The following is a 17,526-nucleotide window of genomic DNA, read 5'->3' on the forward strand; positions in this document are numbered from 1 at the left end:
TGCAACAGGTTTTGACACAGCTTAATCTCGGTCGAGACATATAATATATAATGTAATAATATAATAACAGACACATGCTTGTGGCGTGTTTCACATGAGCTTTATTTTATTCCTTTTTTTTGTTCTGTGGAACAAGCAGCCTGGGCAGAGAAAGGGAACGAGAGAGAGGCGGGGCGTGAGGAGGGCGGAATTCAAATGAATAACCGCAGGCTCCCTTCTCTCCCTCGCGCCCCCTCTTCCCGCCTCTTTTTCTCTTGTCACTCCAAACCCTCCCCTCCCAACGGCGCCGCTCCTTTCCACCTTTTGCCCCGCCTCCCCTCCCTTCCCCTTCCCCCGGCACGTGACGGGGGCCTCTGACGCCGGGCGGCGCGGTGCCCTGGAGCTGACACTCGGCGCGGAGCTGAGGCCGGGAGGGGGCGGGGCTCCTGGGCAGGCAGGCAGGCGGGCGGGCAGGAGGGAAGAAAGGAGCGAGCGAGGCGAAGCGGAAGGAGGAGGAAGAAGAAGAAGCAACAGCGGCGGGGATACCGCCTTGTAGTCGGAGCGACCTGGACCTCCGGTTTGGGTGAGTGGGCCGTTATTGGGGGGGGGGGGGGAGCAGCGTGCTGTGCTGCGCCTGCCAGAAGTGCGTTGAAGTAGGTGCGTGTTTGGGGAGGGGGCGTTGCTGGCTTCACAGGGATTCTTTCTCTCCCCCCCCCACCGTTTTGTTTGCAAGGAAGAACGGTTTCCCTGTTTGTCCCCTCCCTCCCACTCTTGCGCTTCTTGTTTAATTAAGCCGGAGCAACTCTTCTTCTTCTTCCGCCGCCCCTTCCTCCTCCCCTCCCCCGCCTGCGCCCCCTATCAGAAAAGCGCGTTGTAGCCTCCGCCCCACCCCTAGGTGGAGCGTGGAAAGGTGTGTGGAGGGAGGAGGAGGAGGAGGGACGGAGGGGAGCAAGCCCTTTAAGCCACACTTTCGGCTACTCCGGTGGGAAAGCGTGACAGCCGGAGTTTAAAGGGGAGCCGGTGGTGCGTCATGTGCACACGACCGTGTCAAGTCCTAATGCTGATAGACGTGCTGCGTCGGGTTTCCTCCTCGCGACACTCCCCCGCCCGCTCCCCGCTTGACCTTGGGGTGTTTTCATTCTGCGACATGAGCAGGATGGGATGGGGGGATGACTTGTTGGTTCCCTACACAGTAATCACTTGGTAACTCTCGTGTGTATATATATGGGTGGGTTTGTAGGGGCAGGTGGGAGGAATGGCAACCCCACCTCTGTCCGCACTTGGGCCCAGTTTTAATTTGTAGTTCGCTGTGTCTTGACTGGTACAGCCTGATTTTGCAAATATATATGAATTCTAACTTTAAGTGTTTCGTTTACCCTCGGGAGTCAGGACAGTTTCATGCCTGGAAGCATTCATGTTTGTGCAACTGATACACAGATCGATGCTATCTCTCTGTATTTTGCCTTGTGTCAAGCTGCCTGTGTGGAGAAGAGTCCTAAAGTGGTATATTTTGCTTCTGTAGTAAAAGCATAATTTGGTTATAAGTTATTTTGTGTTATGCATACACAATCTAGATGATATTATTATTATTAATAATAACAATAACAATAATAAATATAATAATAAATTTGTCAGGGTTGCCCAGGGCAACCAAAAGTGACTTACAACAGAGTCATACATACAACATACAGCTTGCAGATGTATGTATAGTTGACCAAATAATACAAACACACAGATACATTAAAGGAGAGTACATTGTGTAACTTCACTTCTCCAGTTAGGACAAATTATGAAGGAGGAGGATAGTTTAGTTACCAGCTTGAGCGGAAGTTCTGCATTCTCTCTTCCTTGCCAACTGTCTATACAGGCCTTAAAATGATTTGAGCCTTAGTTAGTATGAGTTAACCACAATGTATCAGTCACAGACTTTTCTAGCTATTTATAGTTTGCAATTGTAGTCAGCACAATAACAAAAGAGTAGAGTAAGAGAGGCAAGTAACTGATATGATGTTATTCCCTCCCCCTTTTAATAAAAAAAAAAACTTTGGGGAAATTGGCTTTTTAAAGCTGTTTGGCATGTAAGTACACTATGCATTCAGATTATGAGAAACTGAGTTTGTAATCAAGTTTCAAGAAAGGTACAGTTTGGCTTTTATTTTAAATACCATATTATTGGAGAGCCCATTGTCCTCAAATGTTCCCTAGTGTAGGTGCTCAAGAAGGAGCTGACCTTTTTTTGGTAATTGGTAACTACTGTCCATGGTTACAATCTCTCTCTGTGTTTAAATCTTTAGGCTCATTTTGAAAGTATTTCATATAAAATTGAGTACAAATGAGTCATACCAGCTGTCAAGCAAAATTATTCTGATGAAATTTCAGCGTGTGAAATTGATTTCCCTCAGCAAATGTGAAGAGAATGTTGTTATGAAACTCATGGACTTGGCCTTGCATTGCGTGTTTGCTTTTCTGCCATGGTGACTAGAAATGTTTCTGTTACCCTTTCTCCAGATGACTGTGGTGTACTTTCTTCTTGTCAGAAATTTTGATCTTAAACATCGAGAATAATGCAAGCCTTCACATTCCTCTGATGGACAGAATTCTTGCCTGAAGTGAAACTTATAGGTTGCAGAAAAATTTGCATAAAAGACAAAACTGTTTATGCCAGGGGGTGTGCATTATGTTCTCTCAAGTGATAGGCATCCAGAAATTGTGGGCTTAATGAAAATGTGCTTAAATTAAAGCTTGCTGCTGAGATGCTGACAAGTAACAACATAGGAGAAAACATCAATTGTGCAGAGGACAGTTGGCTGGGTTTTATTTCATCTAGTCTTCAGTTGGTAAGAACCTATGACATGGGGATCTAAATGTCCTCCAATACGACTTCAATGACTAACTTTGTTTGTATCACAACATCATTAATGTGCTCCTTGCAGCTGTAGGGGATAATGTTTGCCAGCACAATAGTCTGCGGTAAGAACCAAATGACACTGAGAGAGCTTGTTTGTACTTTTGGTTACATAAATAGTAGCATAGTTTTTCCCCATTTTTGTTTGGACCGTGCTATGGTTTTTTGATTCTGAGCTTCAGTTATTACACCGGGTGAAGCAAATTATAATTGGTTTTAAATAGTTTCCAGGATAGGAATTATACACAGATATGTTATGATGATTCTGTTATACTGCTTTCTAACCTTCTAAATGTTTTTTGTACTCCTTTTTTGTACAGTTACTGCTGCTTTGAAGGTATGGTTGGGTTCTAGTACTAATTTCAGATCTTGCTCACCCTTTGTTGACTCACATTGGTTTAGTGAAGTGTGTGGGCTTTAATGTCATGCTACTTCACTTTTATTGCCTCCTACATTACATCCACTCTTTGAAAAGTGCAAATTTAGTGTATAATACAGTTTACCGTATCCACTGTTCTAATGCTTACAGCACACCTACTCAGAACTGATCCCCTTTGGCTGCATTGGCACACTGTTTATGAGCTGGTTGCAAGTTGTTGTGTTTTGGTTTTTTTTAAAAAAAGCAAAACATGATTAACATTAACTGTGGTTTTTTTTTTATTTGGACAAAACAAAAGTGAAGCAAACTCCTGACAGTGGGAGTGGTGGGGACTTGAGCTCAAGGCTTGCTTGTAGTTTGTTGTTGCTCAAGCACACATCAAACAGTGGTTTAACAAAAGGAGGAACCAATGTGGTGTGCTACAGATGCTTCAGAGTATAACTCTCATCATCCCTAACTGTTGGCTATACTGGCTGAGGCTGATGGGAACTGAACTACTTTTAGCAGCCTCAGCTGGTATTGCCAACAGTATGGATGTTTAGAGTTGTGGTTTAAAATATCTGTAGGGCACCACATTAACTACCCCTGGTTTAGCTTGATATACAAATGCAGCCATTAAGTTTGGATTGAAGCCTTAGTATTCTCATAATGCTAATGATGGATGCCGCTTCATTTTTATTCTACCCCCTCACAAGTCTGGTTGCCTTTATCAACCATTGGCTACAGCAGGTGATGCTCATTTAAGTGCTTAAAAAGGGGGGGGGGATGAGGCTTTTGAGAAATGGCATTTGAGAGATGGATTTTGTGAAATTAGAGCTGCTGCTCAACATTTGAACAGAATACAAATTTAAAAAACATTTCGGTTGGTTATTCCAGCATAAATAATTATTTGAGCTAGTAAGGTAGACTGATTTTATTCCCCAGTTGTAGTACTTCTATCTCTTGTGATGATTTATATAGGAAATTAAAGTGACAGGAAGAAATAATTTATAGAAGCAAAAAGTGGACAAAACACTAATTATTGGTGGCAGTATTCTATAAAGTTACAGTCTTTCTCTTGTAGTTTTAATAGGGCACATATGTTTTATTTCTGGAGCTGACTTTTCTATTCCCTCTTCATTTACAAATTTTGGCCTCAGTCCAACAAGATCCTTAAGATGCACTGCGCTGGAGCTGAAAAATTTCCCTTACTCCTCATGTATTTTCTTTCATTTGTTCTACATTACAATTGGCTTCTTAAACATGAAGATATTTTTAAGAAAACGTAATGCGACTTATAGTTGCAAAAAGTTTTAAACAGTTGCATAGGCCTATTAGCATTAAAAGGTCTTCAAGAGACACCTGACACTGCCTGCAAAATCTCTGCTGGAAGAGTGTTCCATCAAAGGATGGTTTGTGCCACAAACTAGGCCCAAATGCAAGACCTGTGCTCCTTCACACTCCCTCCCTTATAGCCGCTTTTAGCTGTTTGTCTCTTTTTCCATCTTTTTAAGTATGTGTGATATAATCAGCTTTTAATTACTAGTTTTTACTTCTTACCTGTTTTAAGTCTTATGTGTTCTGTTTATCCGTATGTTTTATCTTATGCTGGTCAGTTACCGAACTAAAGTTTGATACTGATACTCATGCTGAGTGTTCCATAGCACGAGACTGAGAGCATTAAATAGCAAACTTCTAGTTGAGGCCAGTTGGGCCTCTAACATGGATGATTAAGCTGGGATATAAGGGCCCAGGTGGTCCTTAATAAGATATGCAGATATCCACATTCAAATGTACATCTCCATTCTGGGAACAACAAACCCTGTGTGTCTAGAGCTGACTTGATGCTGTTCCCTTCTGTAAGCATGCAGAAAACCTTTGTCTACTTCTAATGGTGTTATTTTTGAACCAGTTCACTAAGAACTATGGGTACATAAATGGCCTAGGAAGGATACTTTGGCTTGCACGCTCCCTTTCCTCACCTTGCATGTTGGAATTACTTCCTGGTTTGTGGCAAACCATAGTTGTTTGTTCCATCAGACTGTGGTTGTGTTTGCCATGCAAACCAAGTCTGGAAGCTAGGATGACACTTTGGTTTGCAATCTTGATTTTCAGGAGGGCAAGTGCAAGCCATATCTTGCCAGTTCAGATGACAGTACTAACTGGTTTATTTTAAACTGGGGAGGAAATGAATTACAGTGCATGAGAAGGATAGGGAGTCTGTGAGCCCAAGTGTTCTTACAATCTCATTTGCGTATAGTCAAACCATCTTTTGGAATTCAGTTGAAATAATTTCCTTCATTGTGAATTATCAGTGTCTGTTGCCTAATCAAGGATTAATCTTTGTTATTTTGTTCGAACAGAAACAACCCCCTTTAGATGTTAAATGTATAAGCTGGGGTTTTTTTCCTATCCCACTTTAAAGACTCAAGGAATTTAAGAGGAAAGAAACCCTACACTAAAATAAATATATGTAACGGCTGAAATATCTGCAGTGTGACCTTGGCAAAGCTGTTTGATTAAAATGTGGGAAGCATGCTTAAAGAGTATACATTCTTATTAACAGTATCCTGACCTTTATGGTTCATAAGATTAGGTAACAGAACTTGAAGGGAACATTTCCAAGATGTTTGGTAATGATTTGTGATTTATTAATTTGATGGCACTACAGAACTCAGGAGAAGTAATACTAAAGGGATATCTGAGCAGAATATGGGAGCCAAATTAAGCGAAACCAGTCTTTTATTCCCCACAAGGTTTAATAATACCTGAACTAAATAAATCCTCTACGTAATCATAGGATTGTCTTGAACTAAAAAAAGACCTGATCCATTTTGCTAAGTAACTGAAACAATAGGCTTAGTAACAGGCAAAGAGCAAGAGCCGAACAGATATGAGGGTCCAGAAAAAGTTACTGTATTAATGTTTAACGTACTATCTATGCAACTTGTGGACAAAAAAACCCTCTTGTATACCACTTTAGCAGAATATTTATGTATTAATTTCATGGAATAAGAGTGCAGTGATTCTCAAAAGAGTAATGTAGTAATGGAGACCTAGTAGCTCAAGAAAAATTGGTAAGTGGGTGTGATATATCTAAAACTGGAAATTATTTTTTATTCCACTTTTCAGGATACGAATCCTCTTGCACATACAATCAGAATAGAATTACAGTACGGGCAACTTCCCATTTGTGCAGGGTTGCGTTTTGGGTCATTGCGCATGTCAGTGGTCTCGTGTAAGCCCGCCCCATTCCACCCTCTTCTGGGGCTGAAAATGATGTGTGTGTCAGTGGTTGTGCATCAATTGAACATGCACAAAATGGTTGCCACCTGTGAACAACATCAAAGCACACCTAGTCATCAGGATGCTCCCACTTAAAGTTGTAGTTAATATTTTTCATATGGTTATGCCTAGAAAGCACTTATATTTATGTACACTGCTATTCATCCATGATCAGAGTTTTCAGTACCCTGATTTTTTCTTAAAATGAATCCTAGGTTAATGTGTTGTAATGTACTAAAATATGTGGAGGTATTCAGTGTCTAAAGCACTGAATTTATTGGGATATAGCACACCATACAAATAGCATTTTATTGAATTCCCTCAAACCTATATTTCAGTTTCAACTAATTCTGACAATTTGGAAAAACTCTTCAGATATTTACAGTATACTGCATGTGAAACTTAAAAAACAACAGCTTTTGTATGCCTAAATGTAAGCCAATTAGGGAAGGGGAAACATTTCAGAAAGGTTTCTGGGGAAATTTCTAGTAATGGTCTGAGAGAAAAAACTTTGTGAAAGATTTGATTAGCCAGTTCATCCCAAATATGAGACTAGTCAATAAACAGCATGCAGCTGAAACTCCTTTGTGGTAATAACATTTTTTTTCCCTTACAGGGGGAAAGAAAGACCATAATGTGGCTTACCTTTCACGTAGAAAGGTGAATACAGTTTCTTCCAAGAGATGGCCGACAAGAGTGGAAAGATTCTTTCAGGTCCATTATACATCGAAGTTGAATATGACTATGAATATGAAGCAAAAGACAAAAGGATTGTGATTAAACAAGGGGAGAGATACATTTTAGTGAAAAAGACGAATGATGACTGGTGGCAAGTTAAGAGGGATGAAAACTCAAAGCCATTCTATGTGCCAGCACAGTATGTGAAAGAAGTAACTCGCAAAGCACTAATGCCACCTATCAAGCAATTGGGTGGGCTGCCAAACAGCTCTTTAAAACTTATGCATGGGTTACAGAGGTCAACAGAAAATGTCAATAAGTCTCCGGAGCTTTCTAGTTTTGGGAAATCTTCTCCAGTTCAAGTGTCTAGCACAGTTCGGGATGCCAATCAGAATTTGGGACCAAACGTTAGCCCAGGTCAGAATTTTGGCCTGAGCTTGGACCTTTCCCAGAATAATGGGAAATTGAATGAATTTCAGTTCCCTAAAGTTTCCAATCAGAACAGAACATTCTCTGTGTCCCATTTTTCTTGTTCTGAATGTGTGGAGATAGAAAAGACCAGCTTTTCGCAAGAGCAGTCCTGTGATTCTGCAGGAGAAGGCTCAGAGAAAATCCACCAGGATTCAGAATCTGGAGATGAACTCAGTAGCAGTTCCACAGAACAAGTACAGGTAAGATGAGATGCATCACAGTCAAATTTGAACTATTTTGTGTCTTAAAAAAAGGTATGAAGTAACAATTTATCAAGAAGCTTGTTTATGTACACAAACTTTTTATACTAAATGTATAAGAACTAAGCTCACTCAGCTACTGTGTGTTAGAATAGTGAGAGCATACTTAATATTTCTCTGGTGACACCCACCTGCTCGTTTCTTTTTGTGCAGTTATCCATTGATTTGCCATTTTTCAGAAATTAACCCTTCTTTGAAGGGTTCATTAAGCATGAGAAGGATGATGGAAAGGATTGGATCAGTTTAGCCTGTTATGGTCAACATATGTATCCTCTTGCAGAAGTTCTTATTAAATTGATAGAAAATTCAAATGGCCAATAGAGTGGAAAGCTTTTCACATTCTGTAGCGTATCTGGGTGATTAGTGCTTGACACTGGGTTAGACATGCCATTTTTATTCACAGAGGTTGTGGTAGTTCTTATCAGCTTATTTTTAGGAGTCCCTGAGCTGTACCACAACAACAACTGTTGTACAGATGCATTCAATGGATGCTAGCTGTTTCATGTCATCCTTGTTTTTTTTTTGATGTAGCAGCCATCAGTGATGATTGATACTCCTTGAGTTGATAATTACCTACGAGGGTTTAGATAAATTGATGTGCCCTGAACAGTGAACATAATCTTCATAGCACTTATTATGTTATTAATCCAAATTAGCTGACAACCATCACATGTACCACTTTCACATTTTTTAAAAAAAGTATTTATTTATTACTCACCCTTCACCCTAGGGTCCCAGAGCTGGTTACAACATTAAAAACACAATATTAATACAACTTAAAACCTCAAAAATAAGGGGTGTTCTCAAAATGTACCCCTCAAGTGTCAAAAGCTAGGGTAAAGAGATTAATCTTCAACATTGTGTAAACTTCATCTGTGTAATGAAGTTGAAAGATGTGCCTTTGTGGGGCGGCAGTTTCACAGCTTAGGGATGCCACAGAGAACGCAGTCTCCCAGCCTTCCACCCCCTGAACTTCCAAGGGTGGAGAAAGTACCAATAAGGCTCCCTCTTCCCATCTCAGCACTCTAGGGGGTCTGTAGAGAAGGAGGTTGTGTTTTGGTTAGTTGGGGCCTGAGTCATTTAAGACTTTAAATCAGGGGTCAGCAAACTTTTTCAGGAGGGGGCTGGTCCACTGTTCCTCAGACCTTGTGGGGGGCCAGACCCACCCTCTCCCGAAAGGACCCCCCTTGCCGCCACTCACTGAACAGCCGCTGACGCTGCCTCGTCTTCTGCAGCATCGTCGCCGTCCTCAGCCTCGGCCAGGGGTCTGCGGGGTGCAGAGCCCATGGCGCTGGCCTGGGCAGTGGAGGCAGCCTCCCCGCCACTGCCGCTTCCTCCCGCTCAGCTCTTGGCCATATGCGGCTGCCTCAGTGGGAAGGAAGGGGCGTCGCCCAGAGGCATCCGCGGCTATGGATTGGCTGCAGAAGCTTCCTGTAGCCAATCCGAAGCCAGTGTCGCCGCCCGCCCAGAGGCGTCCATGGCTTTGGATTGGCTGCAGGAGTTTTGTGCAGCCAATCCAAAGTCATGTCAGTGTTGCGGAAGTCAGTCCCCGCGTGGCTAGGCCTCCGCACCGTGCTGGTTTAGCGCGGGGACTGACCAAGCAGGCAGCACGGTCCATGGGCCAGATTTACGAGCCCGGTGGGCCACATCCAGCCCCTGGGCTGTAGTTTGCCGACCCCCGCTTTAAACACTATTGAGAGCACGTTGACTTGGGCCCAGAAACAAACTGGCAATGAGTGTAGCTATTTTAAAACGTCGAAACCCCAGACAGATTGAAGTTTCTGAATCACCTTCAAGGAAATCCCCACATAGAGTGCATTAAAGCAATCCATTCTGGAAGTTACCAAAGCATGGAACATAGTGACCAAGTTATCTCTGTCCAAATGGGGTTGTAGCTGGTGAACCAGCTGGAGCTGAGAAAAGGCACTCCTAGTCACTGAAGGAGCCTGAGAATCCAGTGACAGTGTTGAATCCAGGAACATCCCCAATTGCTCTTATCAGCATTTTTTATTTGGCTGATGTTGACTTTGACTTTGGCTGATGTTGGTATTTCCAAATAGAAGCACTAGGGAAACTGTATTGAACAAATTTGATGAAACTTATAATCAGAATGCAGGAGTTATACAGATGTCCTGTATGAAAACCACCAGCTCCCTGTGGACTGACCCAATGCAATTCAAGAAGACCTGTTATATGCAATACAGTATGTAACAAATGAACAGTGCAAACAGGTCAAACAAAGTATGGCAAGCAGTTCTTCTTGAACAACACTCACTTGTAGAGCCAGTTTGCAGTCTGGATAAGGCTCTTGGACCTAATTTTAGTACTGGGTACTCAGGTGTCAGCTATATATCCATGCTGCTTGGGGGTGGGGAAGCATCTAGCCTCAGAATGCTCTCTCTCATTCTCACTAGGCAAGAAACAGATCTGTCACAGTCTTAGACAACGGTCTTAGAAATTTGAAACTGTAACATTACAAAATGGGTGTAATATTTTATCTAGGTATGATGCCCACAAGCTATGTTACTTTCAACATAGCTATGAGTGGTGAAAAGCTGTCATAGCAATTAGACATCAACATTATTTTAATAAGCAAGAAAGACACCCTATAGCCTGGTTCTTTGCCCTGCAGAATGTAGTAAACTATAAATATTGTAATAATGTGATTATTCAGTTTGTAACTTCAGCAAAGTACATTAAAATTATGATTGGGAGAGTTTAGGTTCAGGAAATCAAATTACACCAAAACTGGACTGAACTTCATCCCTGAGGAAAACCAGAACCATTAAATGAAAGTCTGTTGGAACTGAAAATGGAAAGAAAAATTCAGGCTAGTAGATCAGAATAAGAACAAGCAAACTTGTTTCCTCTAGATCAAGCAGATCTAGAGATTTAAATGCCTGCTAGATTTTACTGAACTACCCTCCTGCTTTTTTTAAATCTTTCAATAGTGACCATTGTTTGGCAGAAATCAGCTGGGTAGAAATTAAGGTCTTTGCAAGCTGTTCTTATGACTGTTTGTTGCCAGAACATGAAGTTCCAGGCTGCGTATGGTTACCTTGAAAACAAGTGTTAAGCTAAGTGAGTGTTAGCACTATACAGTGAATGTGAGATGTCAATTGTCTTTATGCCAGCTTATGTGGAGGCCGAAGAGCGTTCTTTCTTCATTGGATCCTACTTTTAACAGGGTCTGCTGTCTGTGTCTTGCACATTTTAAAGTCTGTATAAATGCATTTTAGAAAATAAAAGAAGTTTGTGTTTGTTGTGCACAAGAGAGTCTGTGCAACAGCTCATTGTGGGTTGTAGGAATGCATTCCAGTTTTCTTTGTTTGAACCTATGAGAAGCCTCCTATCAGTTTTACTGGGGGGGATGGGATTGAATTTTCATTAAATAGGTTGTGCAGCAGGGCATATACATGCCTTCTGTTCCCGATTTTGCGTGATCTGTGTTAGATTCTCACTGTAAACGTAGAATACCCAATGGCACAAGCATACACAAGCTTCAATTTAAAAAGTGATACTAGATTCAGTGTTTTAAAAAAGTGACTATGCTTCCTTTCTCCTCTTTTGGTGAATGGTAACACCACAGGATGTATTCTCATTTCACTCTGTTATGTGACCTTATGTTCCAATGGAACTGCCTTTATTGTGGCTGTCAGCAGCTATCTGTATTTCTGTGGGAAGGATGTGTATGGCCTGCCTCTGCTTACTTGCTGTTGTGACTGGTGGGATTGATTGCAACAGCCTTGTTTTCTGATTGTGGGCACAGTTGCTTTCTTTTGGTCTCAGTTCCACAGCTGCATAGGGGATCCCTAATAAACACTATGCATTTTGAAGACTTTTCTGCCACACAGACTCATCTGAACTTTGGCAAGATTATTTTCTTCATCAGTGCCCTATCTTCATATAGGAATTAAAAGTGACCAATGCTTGCTGGTGTTTTGAAAGCAAGAATTTTACTGATTGTTGTTAATTGTCAAATTATTAAATAATCTAAATCTAGTTTGCATAACCATGAATTCATGTAACATGTACATTGAAGCAAGCAGTACTTAATTTGGGGAAGGAAGAGAGTATGAGGTGACCGTTAGGCAGCTCCTTATTTGAATATACAGTATATATAACCAATGTTAAATCTCTGTAGGGCAAATTTTGGTTTATCTGGCCTGTTGTTGTGGATAGGACTCTCACAATAATGCAGTCAGCTTCCTGCCTTCTTGCCTCACGCCTATCATGTTTGGTGAAAGCCAGTTGGGGGAAGGGTGTTGATTAGATAGGTCCAGGATGTGGTGAATGTGTCTTTACACAACAGAGTGGTGCATTCTGCTCTTAAACAGGTGTGAAAGTGTGTTCACTCCTGAAGAAGCCCACCCTGAATCCTATGGTTTATAACAACTACTGCCTGGTTGCAAATACCCCATTTTTGGGTAAGGGGATAGAGAGAGTGGTGGTTGTGCAGTTGCAGGAGTTCATGGAGAATGCAGATTATCTAGATCCATATCAGTCTGGGTTAAGGCGCAGTTTGGGACTGTCCTGATGAATGAACTATATTAAGAACTACATAACTTTTAAAAGACATCTGAAGGCAGCCTTGTATCAGGAAGTTTTTAATGTTTGATGCTTTATTATGTTTTATATATTCTGTAAGCCACCCAGAATGGCTGGGTAAACTGAGCCAGATGGGCGAGGTATAAATAATAACATTATTATTATTATTATTATTAAGAGTGGGACGGGGGTGTGGGACTCTGCTTCTTTTTCTTGATCTCTCTGTGGCTTTTGCTACTATTGACTATGGTATTCCCTTTGGGAAGCTCTGTGAAATGCGTATTAGGGGTGCTGTTGGACAGTGGTTCCTGTCCTCCCTGTAGGGTTGAATCTAGAGAGTAGCATTGGGAGACTGTATTTAAGCTATGGTGTTTCTTAGTACAATCTTATCTCTAGTGCTGTTTAATACTTGTATGCAGCCTCTGGATGTGGTCATTCAAAGTTTTTTGGGGGGGAAAGGGTCATCAGTATGCTGATGGCACACAGTTCTACTTCTCTACAACATCAGCGGCAGGAGAGGATGTGCATGATCTGAACCATTGTCTGGGTGCAGTTGGCTAGGGTTGGGGTTGTGCTCTTTGTCTCTGAAGTCCAAATTACTGCCTATAGCTAGTAAACCAGATGTAGCCATTCTTGGAAATCAGTAGTGTGGTCACAGTGATTGGCCACCTCAAGATTCCATTATTGCCGTGTGCTCTATGTTGGGCTATCTTTGGGCCTGGTCCGACAGTTCCAGTTGGTGCAAAATGGTGCAACAGCTGGACTGTTGATGAGGACTGATGATTGCCAGCAGATACCTGCAGTGATCAAAAGCATGCACTGACTCCCCATATGCTACTGGGCCAGGTTCAAGATCCTTGTATCTGCTTGGGTCTAGGATACCTTGGAGACTGGCTGCCAGATCCCTTATATCCCTGCCCAATCAATGAAGTCTTCGGGGGAGTCACTGTTAGTGGCCTCCCATGGCTCAGATGCATGGCTCATATCCACAAGAAGCTCCTTTCCCTGTTGAACGTACAGGGCTTCTGAATTTATTCCAGCAAGCTTTTTAACTGAATTCTGATTTTATACCGTTATACTCATTTTTAGGCTTATTGTATTGGGTCTCCTGTACATTACTAAGAGACAACCATAATTAAGTGGTATATACATTGTTGAAATAAATAAAAAATTATAACACAATAGGTAACAATGAATTTCTTTCTCCAACCTCCAGTGCATGAGATCTTAGGGGAGGGGAAATTAGCTTCTGGACATGCTTTGTGCCAGAGGATGGACTTTTGGATATGTGGCCACCTGTCCTTATCAGTAGGGATGGTGCAGAGGTCTTAAGAGGGAACACTGTTGCACCCGGAATGCTGTAGTCTCCCTTTTAAAACATGTGCTTGCTTTGAGTAGAACTGTTATGGTGACATATGCTCATTAACTTTTAAAATCTGTGTGAAAATCTGTGTAATCTTTGTATGTTGTGTACAGGAAGTTCATGCCTGATTTAAATGCTTCCCATACTTTGTCTCTAATGTATCATTTATAGAGAAGTTGCTATAAGTAGCAAGTTGGGTTAATAATTACAAATATAGGCACTGACCTATTTGCAAAGATTGCTCTGTCTTTCATCCTCTTTACTAATTGACTATTGCATAAACTGTGAAGCACTAGAGGGATTATCACTAGGCTGTGTCTTGCTTTGATGAATCTTGTGTAGTAATGATCTTGCAAACAGACTCTCTCCTACCACTGCAGGTTTACCTTGAAAATATGCACCTTGCTAAAATCTGTAACACTGCAAACACACACCCGTAAGACATATTTAAATATCTCTTTTGAATGACTGTCTCCCTCAAGTTCAGATTAAGTGTATTTAAAATGTGTCTTTTCTCAACATGGCTGATCCCACACCCCCAAGCAGGCCTCCGGTGGTGGTGAATTTTCTTTATATGCCATCTTTCCTTCCAATCAGGAGCAAAGGGTGGTATACAGCGTCAGTAAAATACAATCAAGTCAAGAACACCACACTTTAAAAACCTCCCTACATGCAACAGAACTTGACATAAAACAACACTAGCATATTTCAACAGCTGGCTCCCCAGGGCATTTATCTCCTTAAAGCCCAGGTTGACCGTGTCTTCAGTTGACCCCTAAAGGCCACCAGTGAGGGCAACAAACATGCTGCTTCAGGGACAGGGCGGGCTCCCTAATTTCTGCACCAGAGAACCCCATATTCACAGGACCTCCATCTTCTTCAGCTTTAGTTTATTGGCCTGCACCAAACCATCATTCCCTCTGGACACTTGTCCCCTACCTGCACAACCTCTTCAGATGGGATGGGGGGTAGAGCTAATTGTCATCTACATACTAATAGCACTGTGCTCTAAATTCCCAGAAGACAGCTCCCAGTGGTTTCATATAAATCAAGAATAGTGAACTTATGGCCCTCCTGATGTTGTTGGACTCCACCTCCCATCAGCTCCAACCAGCATGGCCGAAGGTCCAGGATGATGAGAGTTATCCATCAACATTTGCAGGGCCTCAGGTTCTTCATCCCTCATACAGATTTTAAATGTCGCTTTTGGTGGTGGTGGGGGGTTTGGACAGGATAGAACCCTGTTGTTGTTGTTTAGTCGTTTAGTCGTGTCCAACTCTTCATGACCCCATGGACCAGAGCACGCCAGGCACTCCTGTCTTCTACTGCCTCCCGCAGCTTGGTCAGACTCATGTTTGTAGCTTCAAGAACCCTGTCCAACCATCTCGTCCTCTGTCGTCCCCTTGTGCCCTCAATCTTTCCCAACATCAGGTTCTTTTCCAGGGAGTCTTCTCTTCTCATGAGGTGGCCAAAGTATTGGAGCCTCAGCTTCACGATCTGTCCTTCCAGTGAGCACTCAGGGCTAATTTCCTTAAGAATGGATGCGTTTGATCTTCTTGCAGTCCATGGGACTCTCAAGAGTCTCCTCCAGCACCATAATTCAAAAGCATCAATTCTTCGGCGATTAGCCTTCTTTATGGTCCAGCTCTCACTTCCATACATTAGTACTGGGAAAACCATGGCTTTAACGATATGGACCTTTGTTGGCAAGGTGATGTCTCTGCTTTTTAAGATGCTGTCTAGGTTTGCCATCGCCTTTCTCCCAAGGAGCAGGCGTCTTTTAATTTTGATAGAACCCTACAGGAACATAAAGACACATCTAGTCCAGCATCCTCTTCTGACAGTGACCAATGAGATCCCCATCAGAAGCAGCCCACAAGCAGGAAATGAGTGCACTAGCATACTCGCCACCTGTGTTTCCCAGCAAGCAGTATACAGAGGAATACTGCCTCCCATAGCAATGGTAGAACACAGGCGTTATGCCTAGTCCTATCCTTTGTGAATTTGTTTAACCTTTGAAAGCCTTCAGGGTTGGTAGGCATCACTGCATTTTGTAGGAGCAAATTCAAGAGTTCATTTTATATACTTCCTTTTGTCTTTCCTCAATCTCCCAACATTCAGCTTAATTTGATGGCTACAGGTTCTACAGTGGTACCCCGCAAGACGAACGCCTCGGAAGACGAAAAACTCGCTAGACGAAGGAGTTTTTCGCTTTCTTAGCCGCTTCGCAAGACGCATTTCCCTATGGGCTTGCTTCGCAAAATGAAGCTTGCCCCGCAAGCTCCGGGGATAGCGGGGAAGCGCAGCGCGCCTTCCCCTCTCTCCCCGGACCCCTTTTGAACCAAGGGGCGGCAACGGGGAGAAGCGATTCTCCCCGCTGCCCCTTCCCTTGCTTTAAACAGGTCCAGGTCCGGAGATTGCGGGGCAGGCAACGGGGAGAAGCAATCTTCTCCCCGCTGCCCCTTGCTTTAAAACAGGTCCGGGGACAGAGGGGAAGGCGCACGGCGCTTCCCCTCTGTCCCCGGACGGTCTCCATAGGAACGCATTGATTGATTTTCAATGCATTCCTATGGGAAACCGTGCTTCGCAAGACGAAAAACTCGCAAGAAGAAAAAACTTGCGGGACGAATTAATTTCATCTTGCGAGGCACCACTGTAGTAGCGTAACAGGAGAAAAATGTCTTTCTCTCTGCATAATCGTACACAGCCTGTATCATATCTCCTTTTACCTTTCTTAATGGCCCTCATAGGGTATTGACCTATTATGATAAACAATATATTTTTGCTCCTATATCACTTGCTGGATAAACTCCTTCCTATATTTGAAATATGGGCATGGTCCGTCCTATTTGTGCTATGAGTCAACAAGATTGCTAATTATGTTCAAACCTGTTGTATGGCTTTGAGGAACTGAGTTGAGCACCATCCTTTATCTTGTACCAAGTGGCAGATGGTAGTCCCTTTCTGTCACAAATAATATTATGCATCAGAATGATGGATTTGAAAGCATAGAGATTCCATATCTCATTACTTATCCTTGATTCTCAGTTGCGCTCTTTATTCTTTGTTCCATTTTATTAATCTGGCATTTTTGTTCTTCTACAAAAGGAAAGAAAATAAAAAATAAACAAGATGGAGTGGGAGGGGATGGAGAGAAGACACTCCATTTGGTTGCAACCAAAACTAAATGGGAGTGAAGTTCTCTGGCTAAATCTAGCTTAAAATTGTTTTTTAATGAACAAAATGTTAACTTGATTCTACATGAAAGAACTGTTTTACATGCATAATGACTCATAGGTTGCATTTGAAGGTTCAACTGGAATTCAGGCTAGATAAAAGTCTGCCCACCAATATGTCTTGTGTGTTTCTGAATCTATTAGTTTTAGTTAGTAGTCAAATTCTTAAGAAACACATTTAGATTTGCAGATTAAAATTTATTTGATGTAGTCATAGCATCATTTGATACCTTGCAAGAAGAGTGGGGGAAACTGGATCTGGTCAGCAGGTCAAATCCTTATCTCCACACACTTATGCTGGTAGGTGGGACTGTGCACCTGTCAATCACCTGATGTCACAGTGCTGTCAGATGACCTGCTTTTGACCACATGGTTTGAAATCAAACCGCGTCAGCAAAAATGTGTGTGCAGGGCTTCCCAAAGCCCAACAATCATCAGCTGAT

At 42.3% G+C, this 17,526-nt stretch overlaps 1 protein-coding gene across 1 annotated transcript in view; it reads left to right on the top strand.

Moving 5' to 3' along the window:
• The first annotated feature begins 387 nt into the window (after positions 1–387).
• The window catches only part of ARHGAP12 (Rho GTPase activating protein 12), a 65,058-nt gene continuing 47,919 nt past the window's right edge, over positions 388–17,526 (top strand). The window contains exons 1-2 of the mRNA XM_028749861.2: positions 388–562; positions 7,144–7,876. Coding sequence (XP_028605694.2) covers positions 7,211–7,876 — 666 coding nt within the window. The 5' untranslated portion in view covers positions 388–562; positions 7,144–7,210. The remainder of the gene's footprint in view (positions 563–7,143; positions 7,877–17,526) is intronic.

The sequence above is a fragment of the Podarcis muralis genome, chromosome 12 (genome assembly GCF_964188315.1).
Source record: "Podarcis muralis chromosome 12, rPodMur119.hap1.1, whole genome shotgun sequence".
Classification (NCBI taxonomy): domain Eukaryota; kingdom Metazoa; phylum Chordata; class Lepidosauria; order Squamata; family Lacertidae; genus Podarcis; species Podarcis muralis.